The 27104-nt window shown below is 48.0% G+C and overlaps 1 protein-coding gene across 5 annotated transcripts in view; it reads left to right on the top strand.

Annotated features, from left to right (window-relative positions):
• Positions 1-26683, top strand: part of rreb1a (ras responsive element binding protein 1a) — a 58273-nt gene extending 31590 nt beyond the window's left edge. For all 5 annotated transcript variants that reach the window (XM_082546708.1, XM_082546707.1, XM_082546705.1 and 2 more), the window contains 18 exons: positions 4743-4838; positions 4915-5137; positions 5836-5905; positions 6769-6858; positions 7620-7783; positions 10660-10801; positions 10887-11032; positions 13773-13962; positions 14053-14346; positions 14841-15300; positions 15387-17040; positions 17124-17299; positions 17486-17677; positions 17773-17934; positions 18041-18190; positions 18382-18503; positions 18811-19534; positions 20492-26683. In XM_082546708.1, the coding sequence (XP_082402834.1) occupies positions 4748-4838; positions 4915-5137; positions 5836-5905; positions 6769-6858; positions 7620-7783; positions 10660-10801; positions 10887-11032; positions 13773-13962; positions 14053-14346; positions 14841-15300; positions 15387-17040; positions 17124-17299; positions 17486-17677; positions 17773-17934; positions 18041-18190; positions 18382-18503; positions 18811-19534; positions 20492-21051 (5610 nt within the window). In that variant the 5' untranslated portion in view covers positions 4743-4747 and the 3' untranslated portion in view covers positions 21052-26683. The remainder of the gene's footprint in view (positions 1-4742; positions 4839-4914; positions 5138-5835; positions 5906-6768; positions 6859-7619; positions 7784-10659; positions 10802-10886; positions 11033-13772; positions 13963-14052; positions 14347-14840; positions 15301-15386; positions 17041-17123; positions 17300-17485; positions 17678-17772; positions 17935-18040; positions 18191-18381; positions 18504-18810; positions 19535-20491) is intronic.
• Positions 26684-27104: the final 421 nt, after the last annotated feature.

Raw genomic sequence — 27104 nt, 5'->3', positions numbered from 1 at the left:
TTGAGGTGGGAAAGTTGCTGCCTTGACATTAAAAACTGGCGCCTGTTTATTTTGATGCTTTTAAATGTTGATATTAGCAGTAAGCAGCATGGAGGCGCTCGCTGATGTCCAATTTAGAACTTTTTTGCCAATTTTCTGGAAATTCTGTGAACACTTGAGCAATATTTTGAAATCAGTGTTTTTTGGGCTGAAGTTGTGTAGATCTGATGAAGCGTGGCTGTGCTCAGATCAAATAAACATCTGTCTACATCTGCACTGAAAGTCGGTCATGTTTTTAGAAAGAAGGCAACGCACGACATGCTTTTGTCCATGCAGCTCAGAGAAAGTCATCTCTGCCTTGGGATATTCAGCTTTTAGTTTCACAAGTGTGCGTTAACAAGTTTGGGCAGAGTTCTGCAGCGAGGAAACAGGAACGTCGGGATCGGCGGAGCGGTGGAGGATGGGTGATGGCAGCTGAGTGTTAGATGGAGGCTCGGGAGGGGAGGGGGGTCATCAAGAGCGAGCGAGAATGCCCATCAATCTCTCTCTTTGCGAGCGCACATGGGGAAGCAGCAAAACGCTCTCTTGTGACTCCCGTGAGTGTGAACTTCCTGTTGTGGTCAACCAGCGCAGAAACAGAAAGAGATAAAGAGGCTCTGACTTTCTTTCAGTTTCTCCTACGAGTTTGGTGAATTCCCATGAATAGCACTTCTCTCCATCACTGTCACAAGGTTGGAAATCATCCCAGGATTTCCTGTCGGGAACCTGCCCAGTAGATTATGCATTAGATCATAAGGTTGTGAGTTTAGAAAAAAGGACATTTGCAGCATTACAGAGGCAGCCCTGACCGCTCCACGCTGCAGCCAGCGCCGTATTTCATCACAGCGTTGGTATTCTTAGATAATCAGCGCTAACGCTGCCGAGCATCCGGTGCTAATGTGCGCTGAAAATGAAGCAAACGCAGATGCACCAATGGCTGCAGTTCCTCTAATGTCCACTTGGGGCTAATTCAAGCGAACATTTTCAGCCTTTGTGGATCTTGCTTGCTATAAAAGGCGCAGCACAAGATATTTATTTTTAACTGTTAATCGTGCAAATATACAACACTGCAGTTCCAGAATAAGAATGTGTTGCTAGAAATAAGCGAAGTCGCTTCCGTTTAGATAAACAGTGTTGCAGTGCTGTTCTGAATGAGGCCGAGAGGGTGATGGATGTATAGATGGAGGGAGAGTGACAGTTTAGGGAGGTGTAATAAATAGCCAACATATGGTGACTGGTTCCTGTCCTCCCCCTCTCTCACTTCTCTATCTGCCCATGCATCCCTCCATCCCTCTGCTCACATCTCTCCTGCTAAACACAGACTGTTAGCTGACACCGACTCACAGATACAAAAACACAGTGGTATAAATACAAATGGAAAAGGTTAGAAAAAGGAGGAAGAGGAGAGAGCTGACCATGGCACAGTCTGCTTTCCTCTTGCCTTTGTGTCCATTAATTGATGCTAGATAAGGTTTCTAATGTTTGCTAACAGCAGTTTACAGTTGGGCCGTTTTGATTTACCTAGTGAATTCAGGAAAATGAACACAGACGAGGCTGCTCACACCAGCAGCTAACTCACTAGTACTGTTAGGCATATACAAACTACAAAAAGTACAAGTAAATGAATTCATATGTTGGTGGGGATTACTGTCTGAGATTAATAATTGCAGCTGCTAGGCTAATCCCATGAAACATAGCTAGTGTGAGAGAGGGAGATTATCTATGACTTAGACTTCATAAACTTGTGACAGGTATTTATCATAAAAGAAAGAAGCTGGTGAAGTAGCCTCTTATCATGCTAGATGATAACTTTAGTGCCAGAGCCTCTAAGGCAGGGGTGGGCAATCCCAGTCCTCGAGGGCCGGTGTCCTGCAGGTTTTAGATCTCACCTGGGTCAACACACCTGAATCACATGATGAGTTCGTTACGAGGCCTCTGGAGAACTTCAGGACATGTTGAGGAGCTAATTTAGCCATTTAAATCAGCTGTGTTGGTTCGAGGACACATCTAAAACCTGCAGGACACCGGCCCTCGTGGACTGAGATCGCCCACCCCTGCTCTAAGGCATGCTAGCCAACATTAGCTGTTAACACAAGGTAAAAACTGGATTATATCAGAAGGTTAAAACATAAAGTTCATGCAGACTTATCTGTAGTAAAATTATAAAACTTGCATGTTTCTGCTTCCTAGTTTTCAAAGTGAATAAAGAAACAAGGACAGAGAGGATGCTCTTAATCCTCGTTTACATCCTTTACCTCTCTACCCCACACATCCATCCTGTGCTGTGTCCACCCTCTCTCTTTAATTACCGTCTGTCACTGGGTTACATCTTCACACAGTTGGTGCACAGCAGGAGGTTCATGACGTGAAATCACTGACGTTAGACTTAACTAATTCTGCTGGTTAAATACCTAAAATAGGGACAGAAATTAATATTACTCCATTGGTAAAAACTTTATGACATTCTTGCTTTCACAACAAATTTGAAAAGCACAGAAATGAACTGAAAGGGCTGTACCCTATCAGGGGTGCACTGCGTAGGTGTCATGTGACTGCACCTTTGAAGTTAAAAGAGTTGAAAGTGTGCCACTGCCACAGCGTCCTCCTAAGGTCAAAAGAGGGTGATGGTCCTTACAATGACAGATGTACGAGTACACACCCACACACACGTACAGATACATTCATGCTCAGTGGCTCCAGCACGGTGACCTTTTTCTGCTTTTGCATGGATGTGGAAGAATGTCAGGATGTCAGAGCTGTGTGTGTGTGTGTGTGTGTGTGAGAATGATGGCTGGGAACAGATGTAGTAACATCAGCCATCTCTCTCACACACACACACACACACACACACACACACACACACACACACACACACACACACACACACACAGTGCTCAGACTTCGTGCTGCGTTCAGGGACCGTTCCTTTTAAACTGGTTTAAACATCGTCGTAGATGTTTGTAAAACTTTGGCGCAGACTCCTTTTTATTTACTATTTTTCTTTGCGACACGTGTTGCATTGACACTTGCACGTGTTGGCGCCGTCTCTCGGTTTGCAGCGTTCTGAGCAGCCGGGTTAGGACGGTTGATTTTGGGAGGGTTATCTTTCTCCATCCTTTTTTCCCAGCTTCCTCTGGCCTCTCCTCTCACAGCCATCTGTTGCCGTTCGTTTCTGCGGGCTGTAAAAAGTGCTGGCCGAGCACTCTGGCAGCCAATCACAGCGTCCGATTGCGTGTGTGTGTGCGCGCGTGCACCTGCCGTGGCCATGTAAGAGCGTGTCATGCAGGAGCGGTGATACACTCAGAGGTCAGTGGAAACACGGCGCGCTCGCTGCCAGCTGTCAGCGCTCTCTCGCCACGTTCCACTCGTCCTTTCTCTTTTCTTCTCCTTTTCTTCTTCTTTGGTTTTGCTTCATGTGCTGTTTTCATTTGCAGAGACGTGAAATCTGTGCAGTAAAGTCATCGCGCTCACGTTGTCAGATCTGTGTTAACGACCACATAAAGATGGTTGTTTTTTAAACTCCTTGTTAAGGTCGTCGTTAGATACCAGAGTAGTTGTTTTCCATTTGTTCCCACTCTGTTTTTTACGAGGACAGGATAAAATGTGGAGAAGCTGCTGCGTTTAAAGCCTGTGAATGTTTGTGGAAATAACGGCGCTGCCCTGCAGGTACATTACAATAACGGTTTAATGCTGTGGTGCAACTCGCTGTGCCAAAATCAGGAAGAGCGCCGCTGACGAGGATGTGATGTCAGCGTGACTCAACTGCTGGCCACAAACATGGCCACCGCGGGAGGGTAACCCTGAAGTGGCGCGACTCTGCGACGCGCCAACTAGTGTCGGGCTGATGGAGGCGTTTGACTGCAGCCTGGGCCTCCATTGGCTTTTTCATCATTTTTAGGAGTCGCTGCTTCTTTCACTTCCTCCTTTTTTGAACTAGGAATGTCCAACACGCACGCACACGCACGCACACACGCACACGCGCAGCCTCTTTCGGAGCTGCAGGAGGAAGTGGCCGGCTCTGGAGCGCTTCTTCCTCTGAGGGCAGACAGGAAACTGTAATTAGCTTTCGTCTTCTCCTCTCTGCAAAAAGCAGAAGTGCCCCTTCTCTCCTCCTCCTCCTCCGTCCCTCCATCTCTCCCTCATATGTCGCTCTGGCTGGTAGAAACAGGTGTGAGGGCTGCAAAGCCACGTTTGGCCCCCTCTGGTCCAGTGGGCGCTCGGCCAGAGCTGCTTTTGTTTGCTCATAGATGGAGCGTCTTCCTCTGCCGTCTCTCTTTGTGAAGCCTGTAAGTGTCAAAGTAAATCAGAAACTCAGGAACACAGCAGTGCTTAAAACCGTACATTTAACTGAATCCTTTCTCCAGACTGCTTCTTTTTAAAAGATCTTTCTCAGGTTTGCTGTGCATGCACTTGTGCAGCACTTGTGCAGCACTCGCAGGGTTTGTGAAAGCTTTTCTTCAGTGAAACCAGAAACTCCAGCTGAGCTGAGCTCCCGTGCTATTCTAATCTCAGTCAGCCTTCACACACCACTCAAAATCCTCATGTCCCCAACTGACAGAGGAGTTTGTAACAATCAGCCGAGCCTTTGTTTACTGTGCTGCGGCGCTCGGGTCTGCACGCGCTCGCTGATGCATCGCAGCTTTAAACGCACACGTCTTTAAATGGACTTTGGTGGGACGGGTTACAGGATGGTTACTCTCTAATAGTGTGTGTTTGTATTGCAGCAGTCATGGAGAACTCCACAGAGGAGCGGCAGGAAGGGGGAGGAGCCAACACTGAGCTGACGGAGGAGGAGGAGAAAACGCACAAAACCCTCAAAGGTGCGCGCCAAACCCCGGTGAACATTTAATGGTTTTAGCTAACAGAGTAATAACAGTCAGCGATGCTGCTCTTCAGGAGCGATCAACGGAGTGATGGAAGGAGCAAAGGAGGTGGCGAGCGGAGGAGCGAAACTACAGAACGGAGACAAAGGTGGAGGAACCGTGGGAGGTGGAGGAGAAGACCTCTCCTCCATTAATGCCATGATGTCAGCAGTGATGTCAGCAACAGGGACCATTAACGGCGGAGACGGTGGGAGTGGAGCCCCTTCAGCCTCCTCCTCCGCCGGCCCCTCCCCCAGGTGATTACAGACAGTTTTCAGACTTGATTAAAAACTTTGAAAAGTTAAAAGTTTAGATGATGAGCTGAAGTCGATGTTTAGCTTCAAACCTGAATTCATTTCTGCACGTGTGAGTCAAACGGTGTCCACAGAGCTACATCTCCAGATTAACATCTGTGGGTGGAGGACGAAATGCTGCCAGACACGTCTGCAGGACAAGTCAACGGCATTGAATAAGATTTGGCCAAACGCAGCTGTTAAAGTTTCCTTCAGCATCGCTGCAATCCTGAGAGATTCGTCACAAACAGGAAGTGCTGATAGACAGCTCGGCTGCTTTCAACGGGACAAAATGTAAAGAAATTAACAGGATTTAAATGACAGCTCACAGAACAACAGGAGGTCATTTCAGCTGTAAGTGTAATTACTCGCATACGCTCCGGGCGGGATTAAAATCACTGAAGCACAGCAGGAAACATGACAACAGCCCCACCTCCTCTGGAGGAATAAACCCCATCAGGATGGAAACCAAACAGAACGAAGCCGCTTGCTTATTAAACAGATTCTGCACATAATTCACCAAATTCTTTCCTCTGGGACTCATTTTGTAAAGCAGGAACAAACCAAACACCTTCTTCAAAAGGAAGCTGTTGAGTCTGTTTTGTTTCTCTTGAAACTTTTTATTTATGTGTGAAATGTTTTGTCTTCTTCTCCGTTTGAAGCCCTTCACCGAGCAAGTCCCTCACGGCAGCCATGCGAGCCCCTCCCGGTCGCAACGCACGACGCAACCAGGTACGCGACACCTCGACCGCGCCGCTTTGGCCCGGCCTCCGCCTTTGCTGCCCACAGCAGGACGTGCAGCTTCTCCTCTTCCCTCCTTTTCATGTTTTTCTGCCTCGTCACTGTGGTTTGTTTCTCCTCTCCCATCACGCTCGCTGGCATTCCACGCCGCGTCAGAACTTCCTGTGGTTCAGCAGGAAAAGGAAAGCGCTGCCTCTGAGTGGAGGGTGTGTGTGTGTGTGTGTGTGTGTGTGTGTGTGCGCGCGCAGTAATTTGTAGAGATTGTTTTCTCAACGTTTCCTCCCAGAATGATGAGCAGACGAGGCCTGACTGTGAGGACATTTAGCCGTCTGCCTCGGGTCTTCACAATTTGATGCACCTTCAAAGAGGTCATCAAGGCCTTTTGTTTTAGGGCCGTCTGTCTGTGAATGAATCCCGATAACATGAGTCCCCCTAAATCATTATATTAGCACGGGTCCCCACGATGATAGAAAGACAGATTTGTGTGTGTGCAGCTCTGCAGCCGCTCGGTTGGTGTTGCAGCTGGATGTGAGGCATCGGCTGACATTAGGTCATCGGGTCAAACTTGGGCCACTTCAGCCCACATCTGGACACAGCTGTCAAGCCACAAACATGCTCCACGGGGTGAAGCCTGGTCCAGCCGGCGCCGTCATGTGACCCACGCGCTGTAATGTTTTGACTGTGGTGATCACTGTGATTTGGTTATTTCAGCCTGGTTTTTGTGGTAGCATGTTTTAAATATAACAGAAGAAGAAGAAACCAGTCAGGTGTGAGTCTAAGTGCTGCGCGGGTCATGTGACAGTTTGTAGCTTCATGATTGGATGACCTTTGATCTTTGTTTTCCTTTCCTTCAGGACACCAAAGACGACAGCTCATCTTATTGTTGTCCACTGTGTGACAAGAACTGTCAAACGCAGCACCAGCTGACCATGCACATTAGACAGGTAAACACACCCCGCTGTGACGTGATGCTAAAGAAATAACTGAAGATGTTCAGGAGAAACCTTCTGTGTGTCAAAGCTGCTGCCGCTCGATTTATGAGCAGGGTATAGATTAGAAGTTTATTTTGAAAGGGCAGCCTCTGTTATGAACATATTTCAAAGCATTATTTTACTCAATAGCATTATGCTTTTCAAACAGGTAACTTTTGGGGCTTTTATCTTGAAAATTCAACATATTACAAAGCATTCTTTTCCTTAAAGTCAGGCTGATGTGTCCAAGCCCAAATAAGTAAAATCCAAATAATAACTTTTCAGAATAAAGTATGTCTGCTTCCCGTGTATTCCTAGATGTGTATTTTATTTTGAAAGGATAGCATGTTTAAGATCTTTGATGGCCTCGCCAATATCCTGCCAACAGTCTGTTACCAGGTTACTGCAGGATTTTACTTCTACTTAAATCCAACACATGTCTAGTGACATTAGAAAATCAGGCTACTATACAGCCAGGAGGCTCTTATTTTGAAGGTGAGTTCAGCAGACGCAAAACAGCAGCTGCTATATAAATAAATGGTCACACGGTGTCTACATGTGCGTTTTATTATTATTTTATTCTTTAGGACTTTAGTTTTTTACTGGGGTACCACTATTGTGTGATGAGACTCTTATTTTGAAGGGGCGCGTCCACACTGTCAAACATTATACACGTCTGCTCTGTGACCGCTCATAAAAACGAGGTAACTCTGAGCGTGCCTTACGTCCCGCAGCACAACGCCGACGCCGGAGCGACGGATCACTCCTGCAGCATCTGCGGGAAATGCCTGAGCTCGGCCTCGTCGCTCGACAGACACATGCTGGTCCACAGCGGCGAGCGGCCCTACAAATGCAACGTCTGCGGCCAGACCTTCACCACCAACGGCAACATGCACAGGTGATCAGAGCGCACACACACACGTCCTGCTACCTGCCAGCCAATCGGAGACGAGCACCTCATTCGAGTTAACATGCAGAGGCAAACATCTGGATTACATCGACCTCATATATGCCCACATTTTAAGAGTTTAAAAAATCTATGTCAGTGTCACTGCTTAACACACACACACACACACACCATACAAACTCTGGGGGAGGAAGTTGGAGTTTAACATGATCACCAGCCAACCGTCATGGGAGAACACCACCAAACTCCTAGTGTGTGTGTGTGTGTGTGTGTGTGGGGGAGAGGGGGCGGGGGTTACACAGGAAGTTGGAAGATGACTTTTAACAACCCAACCCCAATATAAACACACACACACACACACACGCAGGCTACAGTTAGGTTGTTTGGTCTGATGGTGAAGGCTGGACATCACTGATAAATAAATGACTGGGCGTAGGTCTGTGTGTGTGTGTGTGTGTGTGTGTGTGTGTGTGTGTGTTCGTTAGCCAGAGTCTGCATCAGAACAAACACCAAACCAGACGTTACAAGAGGAAGTGTAAAAGTGCAGATGCTAATATTTATAAGGTCGATGTGCATTTTATTTTGAAATGGAGTATTTCAGATACTTTTTTATTTTTTAATAATAATCGTCATTCGCACATTTTCCAAAGCATCCTTCCTGTTCTTCAGGCTTATATTTGTTGATTTATTTTTAGCTAGCCTCTAGCTGAGGCTATTTTTACCTGATTGGGCTTTTATTTTGAAACTTTACAAGAAAGAGAGAAGTCAGGGATGGCACGCTGCATTGAACATGTATTAGCTGATTTGTAATAATAATTTGTAATAACAATAACTAGACATGTTTTACATGGGAACACTGTTACTGCGTTTTATTTTGAAAAGCTGCGCCTTTAAAGCAGCCTAGTAAGTTTTTGTAAGTTTTTACAGACTTTACTTTGAAAAGAATCAACTTTTGTTCCATGTGAGCCGCGTTGTTTGGACTTTGAAGAGTAATTGGAGCTCTGCGCTGAGCCGTTAGCCGAGGCTCTGCGGTGCGTGCTGGAGGATTGTTGTTCAGCCTGTTGCTTTGAGCCTGACAGATGTCGGCCTGTCTCTGCGTCCTCGCTCTCAGCGATGGTATGAGGAGCTGTGGGCAGGAAGGAATGACTGTAGGCCGACAGAAGCTCTCAGATCTGCTGGGTGTCGCAGCCGTTTTTCCCTGTGTCATCATGTCTGCTTCAGTTTTGCTGGCTCTGCCTGTGCTCGCGTTGTTTTTGAGCTGCTCTGAGTTTTAAAGCAGCAGAAATGTCTTTAAGCGCCTGAGCTGAGGCGGAGGAGCGCGTGTCTGCAGACAGGCAGCAGTTGGATGAAAGAGCTTTGTTGTAGCATAAAGCTGCAGTCATGTGTGAGTGTTTACGGGCGCAGACTTTGTTCTTGTTTGAGTGTTTTTGTTTTGAACTAATGCGATGAGAGGAATCAGCTGTCGCTCCAGTTTCTCCATCACCGCTCACACTCGATGTTTCCTGAAGTCTAACAGAAGACAAAAACACGTGCTCCCTTCAGGCACGCGGGGTTTTCTATGACTCACAAAATCCACCTTTACGGAAACTCGACGGGCCGGTTTGTCGAGTCTCCGAGCCCGGGAAAGCGAGCACAAAGAGCAGCGCGGAGAGACGGATGAGGCGCTGATTTACAATGCAAACTGAGCGGAGGAGGAGGAGGAGGAGGAGCGGAGCATCCTCTCAGAGATTTTCCTGCTTCACACGAGCAGAGAGGAGGAAACAGAGTCCATTTTGTCTCTGAAGCTGCTTCACTCCAGTTTGTAGGGAGACGACCTGAGGAGGAGGAGTTTGCTCTCTTCCTATTTACTTTCCTGTTTCCTCCTTCCTCGTTTTCAGGTTTCCTCTGTTTCTGTTTTCTTTCTTGTTTTTGCTCTTTTTTTTCCTTGTTTCATTTCCTTATCTCCTTTTCTGTTTCCTAGCTTTTCTCCTTGATTCCTTGTTATCACCTCTTCTTCCCTTCCTTGTTTGCTCCCGTTGCTCCTCCCCCGGTGCTTCTTTCATTACTTGTTTCCTCTCCTTCTCTCCTTGTTCTGTTTCTGGTGTGTGTGTTGATATGTGGACTTCAGCAGCTGTTTGCAACACACACACACACACACACACACACACACACACACACACACACTGGGTGATAAGGATTGTGTGTCAGCTGACTGGGCAGGTTTCCTGCGCTCTGATTGGCCGGCTGCAGGGCCACAGTGCGGTTTGAGCAGACTTTGCTCTCTGGTTGGCCGCCTCCTCTCTCCTCTCCTCTGATAGGTTAATGAGCAGCTTCCTGTCAGCTGCTCTCAGATCTGCTGACTGAGTGTGAGGACCTCTTATGGGCGTCCAGCTCGCTGCCTGACACCTATTTATAGATGCGGGCTCCTCAGCCCCACACCTGCCTGTGTGTCCTAAACACTCATTACCTCACAGCACCTCCTCGTCTCCTCCTGATGTCACCTCCTTTCGTCTCCTTTCCTTCCTAAAGATTTTTTCTGCTGTTTCTTCCTTTTTTTTCTGCTTTATTTTCTTTTCCTTATTTCCTCTCATCTGTCCTTACTTCCTTTCCTGCTCACATTTCCTTTCCTCTCCTCCTTACCTCTTCACTGCTGTATCTTGTGACCTTGATGACCTTTACAAACGCACGCACACTTTCACGCACTGTCTCGCTGGCTGCTGTAGCTCCGCCCCCTCCTGTATCCCCACACACTCCCAGACCACTGACTGGTATCAGCTCTCGTCAGGCTTTCCCAGAATTCCCGGCGTTCCTCGTTAAATTAACGATGACTCCGCAGGTCTTTTGATGGCATGCAGGTAAACGCCACCTACCTTCGTTTCTTGTTTCAGACACATGAAGATTCACGAGAAGGACCCAGCCAGCGGCCTGCTCCCCATCAGCCCCCCCTCTCCCACCAAACGCCGCCGTCCATCCGTGAAGAGGAGGCAGGGCCTCGAGGAGGAGAACGGAGAGGAGCCGCCCCACAAGAAGGTAAAAACACCAACGGGAGCGTCGGCCATCAGGAAGGGGTGGGGTTTGTTCGGTTAAGGGAGATAACAAGTTGTTGTGTGTCGAGGTGGCGGAGGACGCGACGGCAGACGAGGCAGTGGCGGGCCGCGGCTCGGAGGAGGAGCTTCTGCCCTGTCCCATTTGCTTCAAAACCTGCAGCTCCAGACTGGATCTGGACGCGCACATGGACACCCACCCTGACACCGCCCTCAGGTACCGCCTTAACCCCTCCATCTTTCTTCTTCACCTTTCCTCTGCTCGTTTCCTCTCCTTCCCCTCTCTTCCTACTTCCTTTTCTTGTCTCCTCTTTTAAAATGGTTTTGCCCTTCTGGCTTCTCTCCTTGATTCCTCCCCTTTTGTCCTATCCTCATTTCCTTTCATCGAGTACATTTACTTGGTTACTTTTTAACTTTACTCTCAGACACTCTGTACTTATCCGACCTTTCAAATTAAGAGTTTGTTCATGAATCTGGACGATGGTCGGCTGGGAGAGGGGACGAGGGAGGCAGAGAAACACTGGGGAAAAGAGAGAGAGAAGTGAAAAAGGAGGATGTACCAGGAACATCTGTCACTATGGCAACACAACAGCGACAAAGTTTAACATGGAGGAAAAGAAGAAAGAGAAAATTAGGAATCAATGTAAAGAAATAAAGCAAGGTGAAGGACACGAGGAGACAAGAAAGAGATGAAAAAAGGATGAAAAGCAAAGTAAAGAAGAAGAAACATCCAAGAGTGGCACTAAAAGACAGGGAAGGACGCAGTGAAGGAAGGAAGGAAAGCTGATGAGGAACTATGGGAAAAGGCAGAACTGAAGTAGGAAATGGGGAAAACTATAAAATACTAATAAAGTTCAAAAGAGGAAGAAAGAACAGGACGTAAGGATGGACAGACAGATAGGTAGGAAAGGAGACAAGGAAAAGAGAAGGAAGGATACAAAGAAATATAAAAGCAGGACATGAAGAGAAGAAAAAGAAGAATAAAGGAAAGAAAGGAGCAGAGAAGGAAAGGAGGATGGATATGAGACAGAAAGAAAGGTTAAAGGAAGGATGGAGAGCTGTAAGGAAACAAGAAAGGAAGCACAGAATGTTTGTGATGAGGGAGAGGAGGAGGCGAGCGGGCAGCGCTGAGCTTGTTATGGAGGAAGGAGAATATTTAGCTGTAAATCCTCCCTAATCAGCCGGTAAGAGGATCGAGTACCCTGCAGGGATGGAGGAGGATGGAGCGTAATTCACCTCACCCAGGATGATGGGTGGATGTTCGGTCACATTAAAACCAGACGAAGACAAAAAGGTGGTGTTTAGGTGTTGAAGTGCGTGAGGGAATGTGAAACCTCCGAGACGACGAGCAGCCGTCACATCACCGCCTCGGCTGCAGGTCGGTGATTACAGACTGTGTCTGTGACAAAGGCGTGGCCTCCTGCATCATGTTCAGGAGTAACAACACGGTTTGTCTGTATTAGTTTAACATCAGTTTGTAGCTGCAGTAGTGCCGCCGCCCACTTGGGGGTCTGCACCCCTCGATTTGGGAGTCACTGCTGTCAGGTCGAACGCTCAGGCCGCTCTCAGCCTCGTCTCAGGCATGCTCACACAGCACGCGAGCAGTGGCAGCTGCCCCTCAGCAGGCTTCCTCAAGCTGACCAATCAGATGAAAGTGAGCTTGTAGAGGCACAAGCGCAGACACAGGAGGCACCGTGTTGCTCCAGCTTCCTGTTTCAGGCCATGGTTTTGGTCTCTTTGTTCGATCGATCGATGAAGAAACGACTAACCATCTAAAGTTTCTAAAAAAGGAGGTTTGTCACAACACGAAGCGAGACGCAGTCTGTAGTTCGTAAACATGATTCGTGCTTGTTGAACGCCGTCACCTCAGCACTGCAATGTTTTCATGTAATAAAAACATAAAGACCTCTAAAGACTTTTTACGTGATTACTTTGAAGGGTCAGGAAACACTGGAGTTGTTTTGCTTAAAACTAAAACGATGACAGTCAGCAGCACAGTGATCGATGTTTCACCAGTGGGCTGATTGTTACACAGACGCTCGGATGGATGAGGGCGGAGGTGCAGGTCTGACTGATGGAGTTCAACAAGTGCTGCTCCACATATGGTGCAGACCCCCACCATCCTCTGACAGCGTAACTGAGGGGATTACACACACACACACACACACACACACACACACACACACGATGTGATAAGAGTGTGTGACTGCGGCAGACACTGGGCAGCTGTTCTCTCAGCGCTTAACGAGAGCCGGACCAACACCGGGTTATCACACACACACACACACACACACACACACACACACTTGTCTTCCTGCACGTGTGTGTCTTTAACCCGCTGAATAACCAGCGGTGTGATTTCCACGTATCAAGCTGTGTCTGTAGTCCTCCGTGAAAAGGTGACGGACGAGCACGAATCAGCTCAAAGATCACATCCTCTCTGCTGGCTTCAAAGTTTCACACAAACTTTAGCACGAGCTTCGTGAGTGAGCGCCTTCAAACTGGAAAAACAAGAGTCAGGAAGGCACGAAATGATGTCATCACCTCCTCTTTGTCAGCCTGCTGGTCCCCACAAACAAAAAGGAGAGATGTCGCCTCCTGGTGGCGGGAGTTCAGAGGTTTTTCAAAATGCAAAAATGAAGGACAATGAAAACATTTTTTCCTTCTTCTGGGCAAACATCGAGGACTTCTCCTCTCCATCTTCTTAAAACAAACAAACTCACTATTTAAACCCTCCGAGCGGATGACTAACAGGATATTTCCAGTCGTTAGTCAATCTGATGATTGTTTGAAGTTCACAGAGAAAAACCAGATTCCTGCTAACATGTGTGGGAGGAGCTTTCTTGTTTTTCAGTGACCAAATATTTTGGATTATTTGAAGTTTTTTCTGATTCAAGTCTGTCTTGAATTATTGCCTCACATTCAGGCAGCATTTTCTTCTGTGTTTGTGTTTGCAGGTGTGATCTCTGCTGCCTTTCTTTCCGAACCCACCGTGGTTTGCTGCGTCACAATGCGGGGGTTCATAAGCTCCTCCCCCAGGACCCCAGCGGCCGCCCTTTCATCCAGAGCAACCCCTCTATCCCCACCGGCTTCAATGACTTGGCCTTCATTGACTTCTCCTGCAAGAAGTTTCCTCACATTGCACAGGTGTTCATCCGTCAATGTGTTCCCGTGGATCGCTTCCTGGATCGAAATGTCGGGATTCAGAGTTTTAACGCCGTTTTTCTTCCCGTCCAGGTCTGGTGTGAGACGAATCTCAGACGATGCATCAGTAAGTTCCACCGGTTCGTCTGTGAGTCCTGCGACAAGGCGTTCCCCCTTCGCTCAGCCCTGGACCTCCATAAAACCAACTCTCACCCCGACAAACGCGCCACCACCAGCGCGGAGGATACCGCAGAGAAGGCGAAGGAGGAAGGAGAAGGTTCTGCAGAGAACGAGGTTGAGAACGACCAGCAGGACGCAGACCAAGAAGCCCTGCCTGCAGAGCAGTCCAACTTCCTGGAAGGGCTGGGTCTTCAGCACGTTTCTAAGGTATGTTTGGAAGTAAAAACATGGCACACACGTGGACCTTTCAAATTAAAAGCACAAACTGAAATAAGCATACTTCAGTGCCAAAGAACAAAATGCAGACAGATCAGGATTGGTGACAGGATGTGATGGGATTTAGAACAGGAGTCCAAATGCTGGCGGTGGCTTGAATAGAGCTCTGGATGAGGTGGGTCCCACAAAAGAGTCTTAAAGGGAGAAAAACAGAGAGCAGAACCACGCCAAGCAGAGGCTGATGGGAGAAGAGGATTGGACGAGAGTGATGATGTCAGCGTTGAGATTAATAGCGTGGGAAAGCAGGGCCATGACTTCCTGGCTGAACTTGTGCGTCAACTTTACGAATGTTAACCCAACTAGTACAAATGTTTTTACAAAGAAGTTTTTGTTTTTTTGTTCTGCGGTCTTTAAAAGACTGATTTTTAAAAAAGTGTGCGTGTGATCTTTTAACCCAGCACATGTTTCCTCTCTGTGTCCCTCAGGTGAACGCTGGTCCCACGGATGACGAGATCCATCAGGCCCACCTGGACAGCATCAAGGTGATACACGTGGAGCCTCCGTCCTCCAGCCTCCCCCAGGAGCCGGCTTCAGGCTACCTGTCTGGAGGTCTGGGATTGACTCTGGGGCTCAGCGTGAGCGGTCTGACGGCCCTCAGCATCCCCCTGCTGGAGGCCCCGGGTTCGGCCTTGCAGGGCCTCTCCCAGAGAGACGCCTTCAGCCTGCTGTCCCTGCAGCCCTTCCCCACCGGCTTCCTCCTGCAACCCGACGGGACCGCAACCGCAGCCAGCGCCGCTTCGTCAGGCGTCAAGCCCGGAGAGGCAGGCGGTACTGGGATTATGGAGCTGGCAGATATCCAGCAGATCCTGAAAGTGGCGACTACCACACCAAATCAGATAGGACTCCCACCTCTGGCCAAAGCTCCAGGATTCAGCGGTGCTAACGGTGGGTGCTGGCTGGAGCCGGTTTATTACTCAAGCCTCTGAAAGTAGATTTATCCCGACGCTCACCGACTGTTTCTCCTCCTGCAGGTCAAGTTCAGGGTCAGAAGGCGATGCCGCCACTGAAACCCAAACCTCCCATCAGCCCTCGCTCCAGCCTCACAACGACGACTCCTCCGCCGCTGCAGAGCTCCCAGCAGGCCTCACTGGGCTGCATCAGCCCCAGCCTGCCACCTCCCACGCCTTCGCTCTTCAAAACGCCCTCCTCGTCCTCAGCCGGGAACGGCGGGCAGATGGACGCGGAGTGCATGAATGAGGCCCACACCCCCCTGTCTGACTCGCCGCCTGCTGCTACTACAGCTGTACACGAGGAGGTGGGACTTAGCGGAAGAAAGCCAGGAACCAAAGGCGGCAACAACTCGGGCTCGTTCCCGTGCCGTTTCTGCGACCAGGTGTTCACTTTCTCCGGCGTGCTGCAGGCACACATGCGCTTCCACCTCGGCATCCTGCCCCACCAGTGCAACATCTGCGACTATGTAGCTCCTGATAAAGCCACGCTCATCCGTCACCTGCGCACGCACAGCGGAGAGCGCCCCTACGTCTGCCGCGTCTGCCATTATCCGTTCACTGTCAAGGCCAACTGCGAGCGCCACCTCAGGAAGAAGCACGCCAAGACCTCGAGGAAGGACATCGAGAAAAACATCAAGTACGTCACCTCGACAACCACGGCGAACATCGCAGCCGCCATCACCACTACAGGCACCACCTCCACCCAGGACGCAGAGACGGGCTGCACCGGAGCCGAGACCTTGTGCCGGTTCTGCGGCGAGGACCTGAAAACGTACCGGGCGCTGCAGATCCACCTGCGCACGCACAACGGCTGCCAGAGGAAACCGTTCGAGTGCCGACGTTGCGGCGCTGCCTTCCTAGCCAAACGCAACTGCATCCACCACCTGCTGAAGCAGCACCCTGAGGTGCAAGAGCGCGAGATCGAGGAGCACATCGCCACCCTGCTGCCCGCCACCGCCCTCGCCACTGCCCGCACCACACCGTTGGCGCTGAACGGCATCAGCCAGCCTCCGATCCCGGTCGTGAAGGTGGAGGAACTGGCGAACGTCACGTATCCTGCAGAACTGGACCAGCCGCTCGACTTCTCCGCCAAGGGCCGCGGCGCTGGCGCTGGCAGCCAGACGGGGTCACCTGGGGTCAAACTGGAGAGCGTCGCCCCCCCCTTCGACTGCGCCGACCTGGACCAGCCTATCGACCTGTCCATCCCCAGCAAGAGACAGCGAAGGGAGGCGGCGAGCGGCGGCGAGCTGAGGGAGATAAAGACGGAGCAGAGCGGCAGCAGCATCGTCGAGCAGCAGCAGCAGCAGGCTTTGTCCAAGGACGAGAAGATGGCGAGCGGCCCCTCCCCGCTTCACCCCCACCCCCAGCTCGGCTGCTACCAGCTGCCCCCGGGCTCCACTTCCTCCCCCGCCTCTCTCCCCAACGCGGCGCGAGCCCAGCGCCTCAAACCACTGCTCCCCAAACCCGCCACCTCTTCACCCTCCGGCACCCTCAAAGAGCTGCCGCCGCTGGCCTCCATCGCTCAGATCATCAGCTCTGTGTCCGCCGCCCCAGACCTGCTGAAGCGCGACGCTGCCGGCGTCGCTTCCTCTCAGGCCGATTCCGCCACAGACGCCCCCGCAGCCTCGGCCGGCCTGGAGGGACAGAGCGACGACGCCTCCGACGGACCCTCCAGGTTTGTGGGCGCCATTTCAAATAACTTTATTCACATTGCTGCTATGTTCAGCGCTCCCGCTGACTCCACCTTCTCTCCAACAGGAGGAGGCCCAGGAAGAAGGCAGCCGGCCTCAGCCTGAAGGAGAAGGCCGTCGGCGGCATCGACCTGGAGTCGAGCGGCGAGTTTGCCAGCGTGGAAAAGATGCTCGCCAACACAGACGCCAACAAGTTCAGCAACTACCTGCAGACAGGCGCTGCTGACCTGGCAGGAAAGAGAGGTGGGGGCAGGAAACTGTGTCCAGGAAACTCCTGCAACCAAAACTTACAGTCAAAAAAATAAAAACTACAAATGAACCCAAATAAAAATATTTAAATGTTCATTTGTTTTAGTCATCGATAATAAACGTATCTGTTAGCAGGTTGAATTTTTCCCTTGATTTAATTCAAACTCTTTCTGTGAGCAGATGGTGACAAAGCAACAGGAGGGGAGGAGAAGGAGGGCGGAGCTAAGGAGGAGGCGAAGCCGGCGGCAGTGAATCAGCCCAAAGGAAAGAAGAACGCTTACTCCAACTCTGTCCAGAAGCTGACCTGCCCCTTCTGCCCCCGAGTGTTCCCGTGGGCGAGCTCGCTGCAGAGACACATGCTGACACACACTGGTAATGACCACGACACACACACACGAAACTGGTGTTGAGCACCGCCCCAGTGCCTGACTCCATGGAAACCTGGTTCTCGTTTGGTCTTCACCCAGGTCAGAAGCCATTCCCGTGTCCGCGCTGCGACGCCTTCTTCTCCACCAAATCCAACTGTGAGCGCCACCTGCTGAGGAAGCACGGCGTGACCCACAGGACGCTGCGACGCAACGGCGCCCTCGTGAAGAAAGGCGGCGACGAAGGCTCCCATGAGAGCGCCGGTCAGAGAACAACCAGTTTTTATCACCGTTACATCCACAGACGTGTCTCCCGCGGCAACCAACACAAGATGAGTTCAGAGCACTGATTGTTGACTGTCTCCCACAGAGAGCCAATCAGAGACGGAGCAGATGGCACCAGAAGCACAAAACCTCAGCAATACCGCTTCATCTACAGACTCAGGCCCCGCCCCCACCTCTGATAGCACCACCCACTGTGAAGGCAACCATGAAAGCCCCACTCACAAACCAAGCCAAGGTAACATTTTAATAACGAGTCGTGAAGGAAAGATTTGGTGTCATGTGGCAGGAAGTGGAGCTGAAGTAATCCAGGGCTTCACCTTAGTGCCAGAGTCAAACTGCAGAACTGCCCTGTTCCTGGAGTCTGCTGATGTCTGAAGATGTTAGGCACCCTTTAAATCATCGCCTGAAGCTGTTTTTGTGCTGCAGGTTTCAGCCCGACTCCCGGACCTGCCGAGCAGCAGGAGACGGAAACCACACAGCAGCCGGACCAGCAGGGGGCGCAGGAGACCCGAGCAGCACAGGGCAAACAGCCTCCAAACAGCAGCAAGGTAACATAGCTGTGGGAACAGGTCTTTAAAAAGCCCAGCACTGAGATACAAACAGTATTTCTCTGTAAAGCAAAATTATGGAGTAAAATATACGTAAACTGCAGATTACACACACATTCGGCTCACAGGATGTAAGATCGACGCTATATTTAATTTTGTTTTTGTGGTCATTCAAACCTTCAACCGTCCACCAGAGGGTGCTGCAGCACCTTCAGCAGCCTGTTCTTTTCAAAAAAGGTCAATAAAAAAAAAAAAGACGCCTCACATGTCATGTGATGATGTCATAAATGTTAAAACCCTCCTCCAGGTGGAGAGCACCGACGATGACGACTGCCACAGCAACAAGAGTCTGGACCTGAACTTTGGCAAGAAGCTCATCGACTTCAAACTCAACACGTCATCTTCAGGCTCCGCCCAGGAGGAGCAGTCCTCTCAGCCCTCCTGCTCCTCCTCCTCTTCATCTTCATCTTCATCTTCATGTGGACCCGCTACCTCCACTCCCCAAGTAGCGCCCGAGAGCCCAGAAGAGGAGAAGGACACGCCCGCTTCCTCCTCGTCTTCCTCGTCCTACAGCCTCGCTGCAAAACAGCAGCCGGACTACAAACATGTCTGCCGAGTGTGCAAGAAGAGTTTCCGCTACGCCACCACGCTCGCTCGCCACGAGAGGGCACACCTCTCAGAGGATACGCCGACTCCACCTCTACCAACAGCGGAGGAAGCCACTCCGGCAAAGGAGGAGGAGGAAGAGGCGGCGCCGGAGAGCAAACCCGGCGATGAGGAGAAGGAGACAGAGATGGAGACAGAGGAAGGAGCAAAGGGAGGCGACAGTGAAGGAGGCGACAGTGGCGAGTCGGAGGAAGAGGAGAAGGAGAAGGAGGAGAGGAGCGACGAAGAGGCATCAGAACCAAAGAGCCTGGAGGGCGGCGAGTCATCCGGAGGACGCGTGGACAAGAGGAAGAAGATCTGCAACGTGTGCTCCAAGAGGTTCTGGTCTCTGCAGGACCTGACCCGGCACATGAGGTCACACACAGGTACGACACACCTGAGGTCACACACCTGAGGTCACACACAGGTACGACACACCTGAGGTCACACACCTGAGGTCACACACAGGTACAACACACCTGAGGTCACACACAGGTACGACACACCTGAGGTCACACGCAGGTACGACACACCTGAGGTCACACGCAGGTACAACACACCTGAGGTCACACACAGGTACAACACACCTGAGGTCACACACAGGTACGACACACCTGAGGTCACACGCAGGTACGACACACCTGAGGTCACACGCAGGTACAACACACCTGAGGTCACACGCAGGTACAACACACCTGAGGTCACACACCTGAGGTCACACACAGGTACGACACACCTGAGGTCACACACCTGAGGTCACACACAGGTACGACACACCTGAGGTCACACACCTGAGGTCACACACAGGTATGACACACCTGAGGTCACACGCAGGTACGACACACCTGAGGTCACACGCAGGTACGACACACCTGAGGTCACACACCTGAGGTCACACACAGGTACGACACACCTGAGGTCACACGCAGGTACGACACACCTGAGGTCACACACCTGAGGTCACACACCTGAGGTCACACACAGGTACGACACACCTGAGGTCACACACCTGAGGTCACACACAGGTACGACACACCTGAGGTCACACACCTGAGGTCACACACAGGTACGACACACCTGAGGTCACACGCAGGTACGACACGCCTGAGGTCACACACCTGAGGTCACACGCAGGTACGACACACCTGAGGTCACACGCAGGTACGACACGCCTGAGGTCACACACCTGAGGTCACACACAGGTACGACACACCTGAGGTCACACAGGTCACCTGTGGCTGTGAATGTTGTGGTCTTTTTGTGGTTATACATTTATGACTGTCTTTGTTGTTGTTACCTGTACTGTCTTCCTCGCTCTGACTCCTCGCTCGTCCTGCCTCCAGGTGAGCGTCCTTATCAGTGTCAGACCTGTGAGAGGACCTTCACCCTGAAGCACAGCCTGGTCCGGCACCAAAGGATCCACCTGAAAACCCGCGGTGCTGACGGCTCCTCTGGCGCCAACGACGACGCCGGCAGCGAGGACGGTGACTCCTGCACCCCGACCCCGACCTCCACCTGCCCGCCCTCAGAGAACGAGAGTGAGTGCGGGAGCGCCGCAGCCGGGATGAAGGAGCTGGAGGAGGAGGACGTGATGGACGAGGGGGAGGAACAGAGCCCTTCGAAACCAACAGAGTCCGGTGGGGACTCGGATCCTGCGACCGCCGTCGACTCGACTCCCAGCCGCCAAGCTACTGACACAAAGACAACTACTAGCGCCGAATTGACATCTGACCCAAACGCCTCCAAAGACCCCTCTCACTCCTCCACCAACTGCCCGCCAGGGGAAGCGGCAGCAGCCACCCCCACCCAGGGCTTTATCCAGGGGCTGCTGGAGATCCACGCCAAGCCCCCTCTGGAACACATCCTGCCCAACGGAGAGCCTCCTCTGGTGGGCGTGGAGTGAGGGCGAACCCCTAACCACAACACCGCAGTGCCATACGGTCGGAGAGACGCTACACCTTTGATGACGATGCAAAAACCAGCCCTGAAACCCTTTTTGATAGAGAGACGAAATCCTCGTTTTCTTGAAGTGCCTTACTACTAGTCCTAAAAGATGTTTTTGCTATATCTTTATCTGCATTATTACGGAGAATGGATCTAATTTTTATAGCTTTTTATGATGACAATGATTTACATAAGATTTTTTTGTGCGGGGGAATCTATATTTCAGCAATAAAAAGAATAAAGTTACGATTTATTATTGTTCTAGATTTTTCTTAGAGAAATGATCAACTTTGGAGACGCCAAGAGACAGACAGAGACTGAGACATGGCATCTGCCATTCTTCTTCGGTATTTAAATTAAGAGCTGGACGTCGCGACACACGTGTCTGAACAATATGCTTTCACAACGTTTCGGATTTCCTAAATTAGAAATTCACCAACCGCTTGTCCGGTTTGACCAGTCGATATTTTTGATATGTTTTGGATAAAACTGAAGAGCGAGGCGACAGCTGCACGGCTGCCGAAGCGGCCCAGATTCACCACAAAGACCACCACCGTCAACTGGCGGCCGCCTGCCACCGTGTGACCGAGGTAGCTTTTTTTCTGTTTTGTTTTTGTAACTGGAAAACGCCTCGCCGTTGTTCCGACTCTTGGCCGGCTCGGCAAAACACAAGAAAACATTCACGAACTTCTCAAAGTCGCATTTCTGTGTGAAGAGGAACTCTTGAAAGGGCAGAAAATAGTGTTTGTGTTCTCCGTGTTTCTTCTTCCTGTTTTGTTTTTTTTAAACCCATCACACTATTGATCCCTGAAGCCACCCTGTGAGTCGGCCTGTGTGTGTGCTCATAATTTCTCACTCATAATCATTCTCAGTTGATTCCATGTGTGTACAGAGAGTTAAACATGAGGCACGTGATGCTCGAGTATTTTCTGTTTTTCTGCATGTGTGCGATTACCAGTGACATTTAGGTGTAGGGATGGGAATTCATTTTCGTGGATTTTTTTTATATATATGTAACTGAACAAATCAAAAGGTTTTGTGTTTGTGTATGGGTGTGAGTGAGTGTGCGCGACTCCCACCTGTCTCTCATCGTCACCCCCTAGTATTCTTATAGGGTTTATTACAGGGCCTCCAGCGTGCTAATGTGTAACGCCGCTAATACCTGACTTAGGTTCAGTTTACCTCAACTTCTGCTTTTTAACTGCAACCATTAAAGCAACCGACGAGCAGCTCTGTAGGCAACCCTTTAAATCCTATGTCTTCCTAAGCTGGGCTAATGCTCTGCAGGCCAGGTTTCTACTGTGGGCCAAATCAAAGCAAGCCAGGGCTAACTCATTAGTGTAGCTTCAAACACGGCATGCACACTAACCCAAATAGAAGCTAATTTAGTAGAACATAGAAATGGCAAGGAATTTGTTAATACCACGGTTAAAAACCGGTATGATGCTAGCTAGTGGTATTTTACCTACATTGGCATCAGCTTTTCTTCGGGAGCAATTAGACATTAGAAAATGTTAGAGTTAGTTTGGAAAAACTGACCAGAGCAGGCAAGATGATAAAAACCCTAAGATATCAAAATAGTAAAAAGGTAGTATTAGATGGCAATAACTGACTATAACAAAGCTAGCAACGGATTAACTTGGTTAAATAACTTGGTATGGTTAGTTGGCCCTTCTTATCTCTAATATAAGCTTAGGTTTTCTTATTGGGTTCCAACATATCGCCCACAGGCTAAAAATGCTACAGGCTAGCTAGAATTAACCAGCCTGCCCAGACTTGTGTTTACTCTGTTAATGTTTTGGTTTGGTTAGTTAGCTCTAGCTAGCTCTGATTACAAGGTTGGGTTTTGCTAATTGGATCCTGGGACATCACCTACCTACTGGGTAAAAACATATCTTAACTAATATTAACTGACCGGATTAGATAAGACCAAACATGACTAAGCTAGTTAGCAGGATTTCTAGCTAAGTGTCAGCCTAGCTAGTCCTCTTACAGTATTATCCGTGTTTCTTGAGTTGGCCCTGGACTTGTTTAGCACGGCTTGTCCCATTTTACCCCCACCTTTTCTTCTGAAAGTACATGAGGACTTGTACCTCTTTTGTGTTCATCTGTGCTGATACAAAGAGAACAACTGAAAACGTTCAGTTTCTATTTGACATGTACTTTGCTTGTGTTTTGGAAACTATGTAGTGAGAGTTGGTTAGGGCTGGGCGATGAGGCTAAGAATCTGAGCACAATTTAAAAAAACAAATAAATAAATATCAGTTGATAGTTGTTATTGTGAAAGCTTGTTGTATTTGTTTTCCATAGGTCGACGTTTCAAGTTATGTATCTTGAAATTTCAAGATCCTGAAAAGTAACTTGAAAGTTAAACTTACCAACTCAAAATTTCATGTCTTGATATCTCTGCTTTTACTGAGCAGTAACCTTAAAAATCAAGATACTCAATAGTACTATTCAATTTTTGAAATATCTAAACTGAACTGTTAAAATTTTGACACACCTTTTACCTGGCGATTACTTTTGTTTTATTATTTTATTATTATTATTTTTTCCTGAAGGAAACAAGCTTCCATACATAGTTACTTTAATATAAATCAGTGCATTATTTATTTGAAGTTTAAAGGCCCGGTGCTTGAAAATGTTGACGTTTGCTGCTGGATAAGTCGTATGGAATTGAGGGTCTGCGTCTACTAACAACACTAGTTTGGGACTGTAATTACTTTCTGCTATTTGAAGAAAAAATAATGCCTGATGTTAGCTGATCTGTTCATTCTCCAGATTATAAATTGCCAAATGTCATTTCCAAACTACTGAAGCAGAGTTACCTTTCTGAGGATATCTTTGCCCTTCCAGCATTCGCAAAACCATTATTGAGCTTTTGTTAAATTTTTATTGAGTTCATACTGTGATAACCTCTGTTGCTGTTTTATCGCCCAGCCCTAAGGTGGATTTGTGGTTAAGAATTTGGCATTATAGACAATCAGTTCATTTTCAAAATGATCCCTTTAGCTGTACGTTGAAAGAGGAGCTAAATGAAGGGGTGAGAGGGATGGGCGGATGGGTCGGTTGGAGTGGGGGTGAAATCACGACACTATTTTGTGTTCCCGAACTGTATTACCCGCTGCACAAACACACACAAATAAAAGGGCTAACGTCACCCCTGGACCAGCCTATCCAAACGAACCCATAACATCAGGGCTATTGATCCTGATAGCATGTATATGTTTTCTTTTTCATGTAAAGATTGATAATACTTAATAATCTTGTACAGATTCTTTTTTCTTTTTTTTCTTTTTTTTTAAATATCAAGCAACCTCATAAGCAAATCAAACCTCAGCGGCTCATAACGGAACTGTAGGCCAGCAGCAGTCAGCCATTTACTCGAGATATATTGAACAACCACAACTGAGCTGACTTGTAGCTGCCGTTAAGTGGCACTAACAACTTCCAAAACTACTACTACTATTAATACTATTAGTAATATTAGCATGGACTGTCGTAACACAATCAAGAGAGAAAGGGAGTCAGTTTCCTCCATTCTGTAATGTTTATATTTTTGTCAATACATCAAATCATTTGGGCCTCACAAACGTTTAATGAAATTTAGAAAGCTAAAGTACGATAAAAATGTAGAATTTCCCTTTTTGAGCTGTTAATGAATAAAAATTAAATATTAGTTTCTTTCAAAGCAGAGCGAGTCCCAATACAGCATTCATTCCTCCGTTATTTTCAGCAGCTAACATCTCATCTAAAGCTGTGAAAACTACAACTAAAATTTATACATTTGCATTTAGATCATTTTGATTTGGAAAATACGAAGATGATCAAAAGCGTTTGTTTGGCTTTTCCTCCTGTTTTAGTGCCTTAGCAGTTATGTTGTTGCTCAAAATTGAAAAAAATTATTAAAGCTTGTAGGCTAGTGGCTAACAATAATCCATCATGCTAGCTAGCTTACTAGCTTGTTTATTTTTAGCTTAGTCAGCATCGATTGATTAACGCATTTGAATCATGTTTAATAAATTTAAAAAACAAACAAACTATGGAGCAGATTATGGAAGAAACTAGCTAAAAGTTAGCTAAAATGCTAACACCCGGTCTTTTTTTTTTTTTTTTTTAAATAAAGATAGCGTCGTCTAAATAGTTTGTCAGCAGCTTAAAATTTTCCATAATTGAAGCATTTCCTCAGAGTTTAATAGAATGTATCAGCATTTCCATAGATTTACTTCAGTAATGTTTTTTAAATGAATTTGTTCCTAAGATAGATTGGTGATTTTTTTTTTTTTTTTTTTTGCAACTTTGCCACTCTAGTCAAAGCGAGTAAAGTTAACCATGATGTTAATCACAGTTGAGTTAATAAGCTTCGTGGCCGGGAGGAAATCCTCCCTTTCTCTCTGAACTGTTTCCTGTTTTGTTAGCTCCCTCTGTGCTCCCTCTGGATTACGTGTGTGTGTGTGTGCGCGCACGGCCATATGAATACTGGACTTCCATTCGAATGCACGTGGACTGTTTTTAAATGTATTTATTTGGAGCCCAGGCGAGTGTGTCTGTGTGTGTGTGTGTGTGTGTGTTTAGTTTCTACAATGACTTGAGAAGAAGCCATGTATTAAGAGTATCACATTTATGCTGCAGAACTGTTTTGAGAAACTGATGGTTTGTGTCGTGGACTAACCGGCTCACCATAGGTGCAGCGGGCCGGGGTGCGAATCGGACTAGCAATAAGAATCCCTCTGAATCCAAAAAGCTTTATGTAGATCTCCTGTATATGAGTTGAGAACAGATTGTTTGGGTCTATTGGTTTTATTGTGTTGTTAGTTTTTGTTTCTTATTTTTTTCTCTATGATATATAAATGCGTATAAAACTGTGAAAATCCATTGTGTTCAGTTAAAGGGTGACTTTTAGGTTAGGTTTTTGTTTTTTTGCATGTTAATCTAATTTGTTCAATTATGGATGATTTCTCTTTTCTCATCACTTCTTGTGCTACACACACACACACACACACACACACACACACACACACACACACACACACACACACACACATATATGAAATTATATATAACCTCGCTCTCAGGGTCTTTCACGAATCCATATTCAAAATGCTTCATGTTCTTATTTCCTGAGTTGCAACTTGTCCTGATTACGTTGTCTCTCTTTTTTTTTCTTTTTAATGAGTCAGAACTGTCAATCACTACATTTAGCACTTGACTGTGAACTCGTCAAAAACAAATGTGTGGTTGGATTAAAAGACAGACCCCCCCCCTCCTTCCACACACAGATATTTGGTTGAAGTCCTCCTCTGGTTCGGTTTCGCCCTCCTGTGTAATGTTGCGTCCCGGTCAGAGGTCAAAGGGAACGTCAGAGAGGAGATTTCTAAACACACTCGCACAAATGCTGGACCTCAATCAGAAAGCATTAAGACACAATCGTCTGAAAAACGTTGATTTCTTTTCCTCTGTGGTGGTTTCCCTCGTCTGTCCTCTCAAACATGACAGTGTTTCACAAAGTCAAGAGATGTAAACCTGTTCTGTATTCAACCCAATAAGAGAAAGCAATAAAGAATATATCAAGGAAAGGTGTGTGAATCAAAGACCGTCCACGGCTTTTTTGTCACAAGTGTTTAAATGACAGTTTTAGGAGGCAAATGTTATGTAAAAAAAACAAATTCCAGTCTAGTTATTGTAGAAAACATCTGATCTTATTCAGTTCATATTTACACTACATTGCATTGTGTTCTTTAACGCTGTAGTGTAGTATTTTTGTGGGATAGGAGGGTTTCTATCAGATTCCTAAAGTTTTATTTGTCGTCTGATAGACATACTTCAGTGTTGAGTAAAAGTACAGCAGAGGACGTAGAGTTGGTACTCTTTTCTGCATCTTGAAGGACCAGAGTCCCTGTAGAAGCACGTTTTGCCATGAATCTATGGATATATCTGGGTGATGACACTGAAGTGTCAATCTGAATGATTAGAGATCAATAACTTTAACATCTGAATCTGGCATGTACAGAA

This window comes from Aulonocara stuartgranti, assembly GCF_965226115.1.
Source record: "Aulonocara stuartgranti genome assembly, chromosome: 9".
Lineage (NCBI taxonomy): Eukaryota > Metazoa > Chordata > Actinopteri > Cichliformes > Cichlidae > Aulonocara > Aulonocara stuartgranti.
This window is presented reverse-complemented; position numbering and strand designations above follow the sequence as displayed.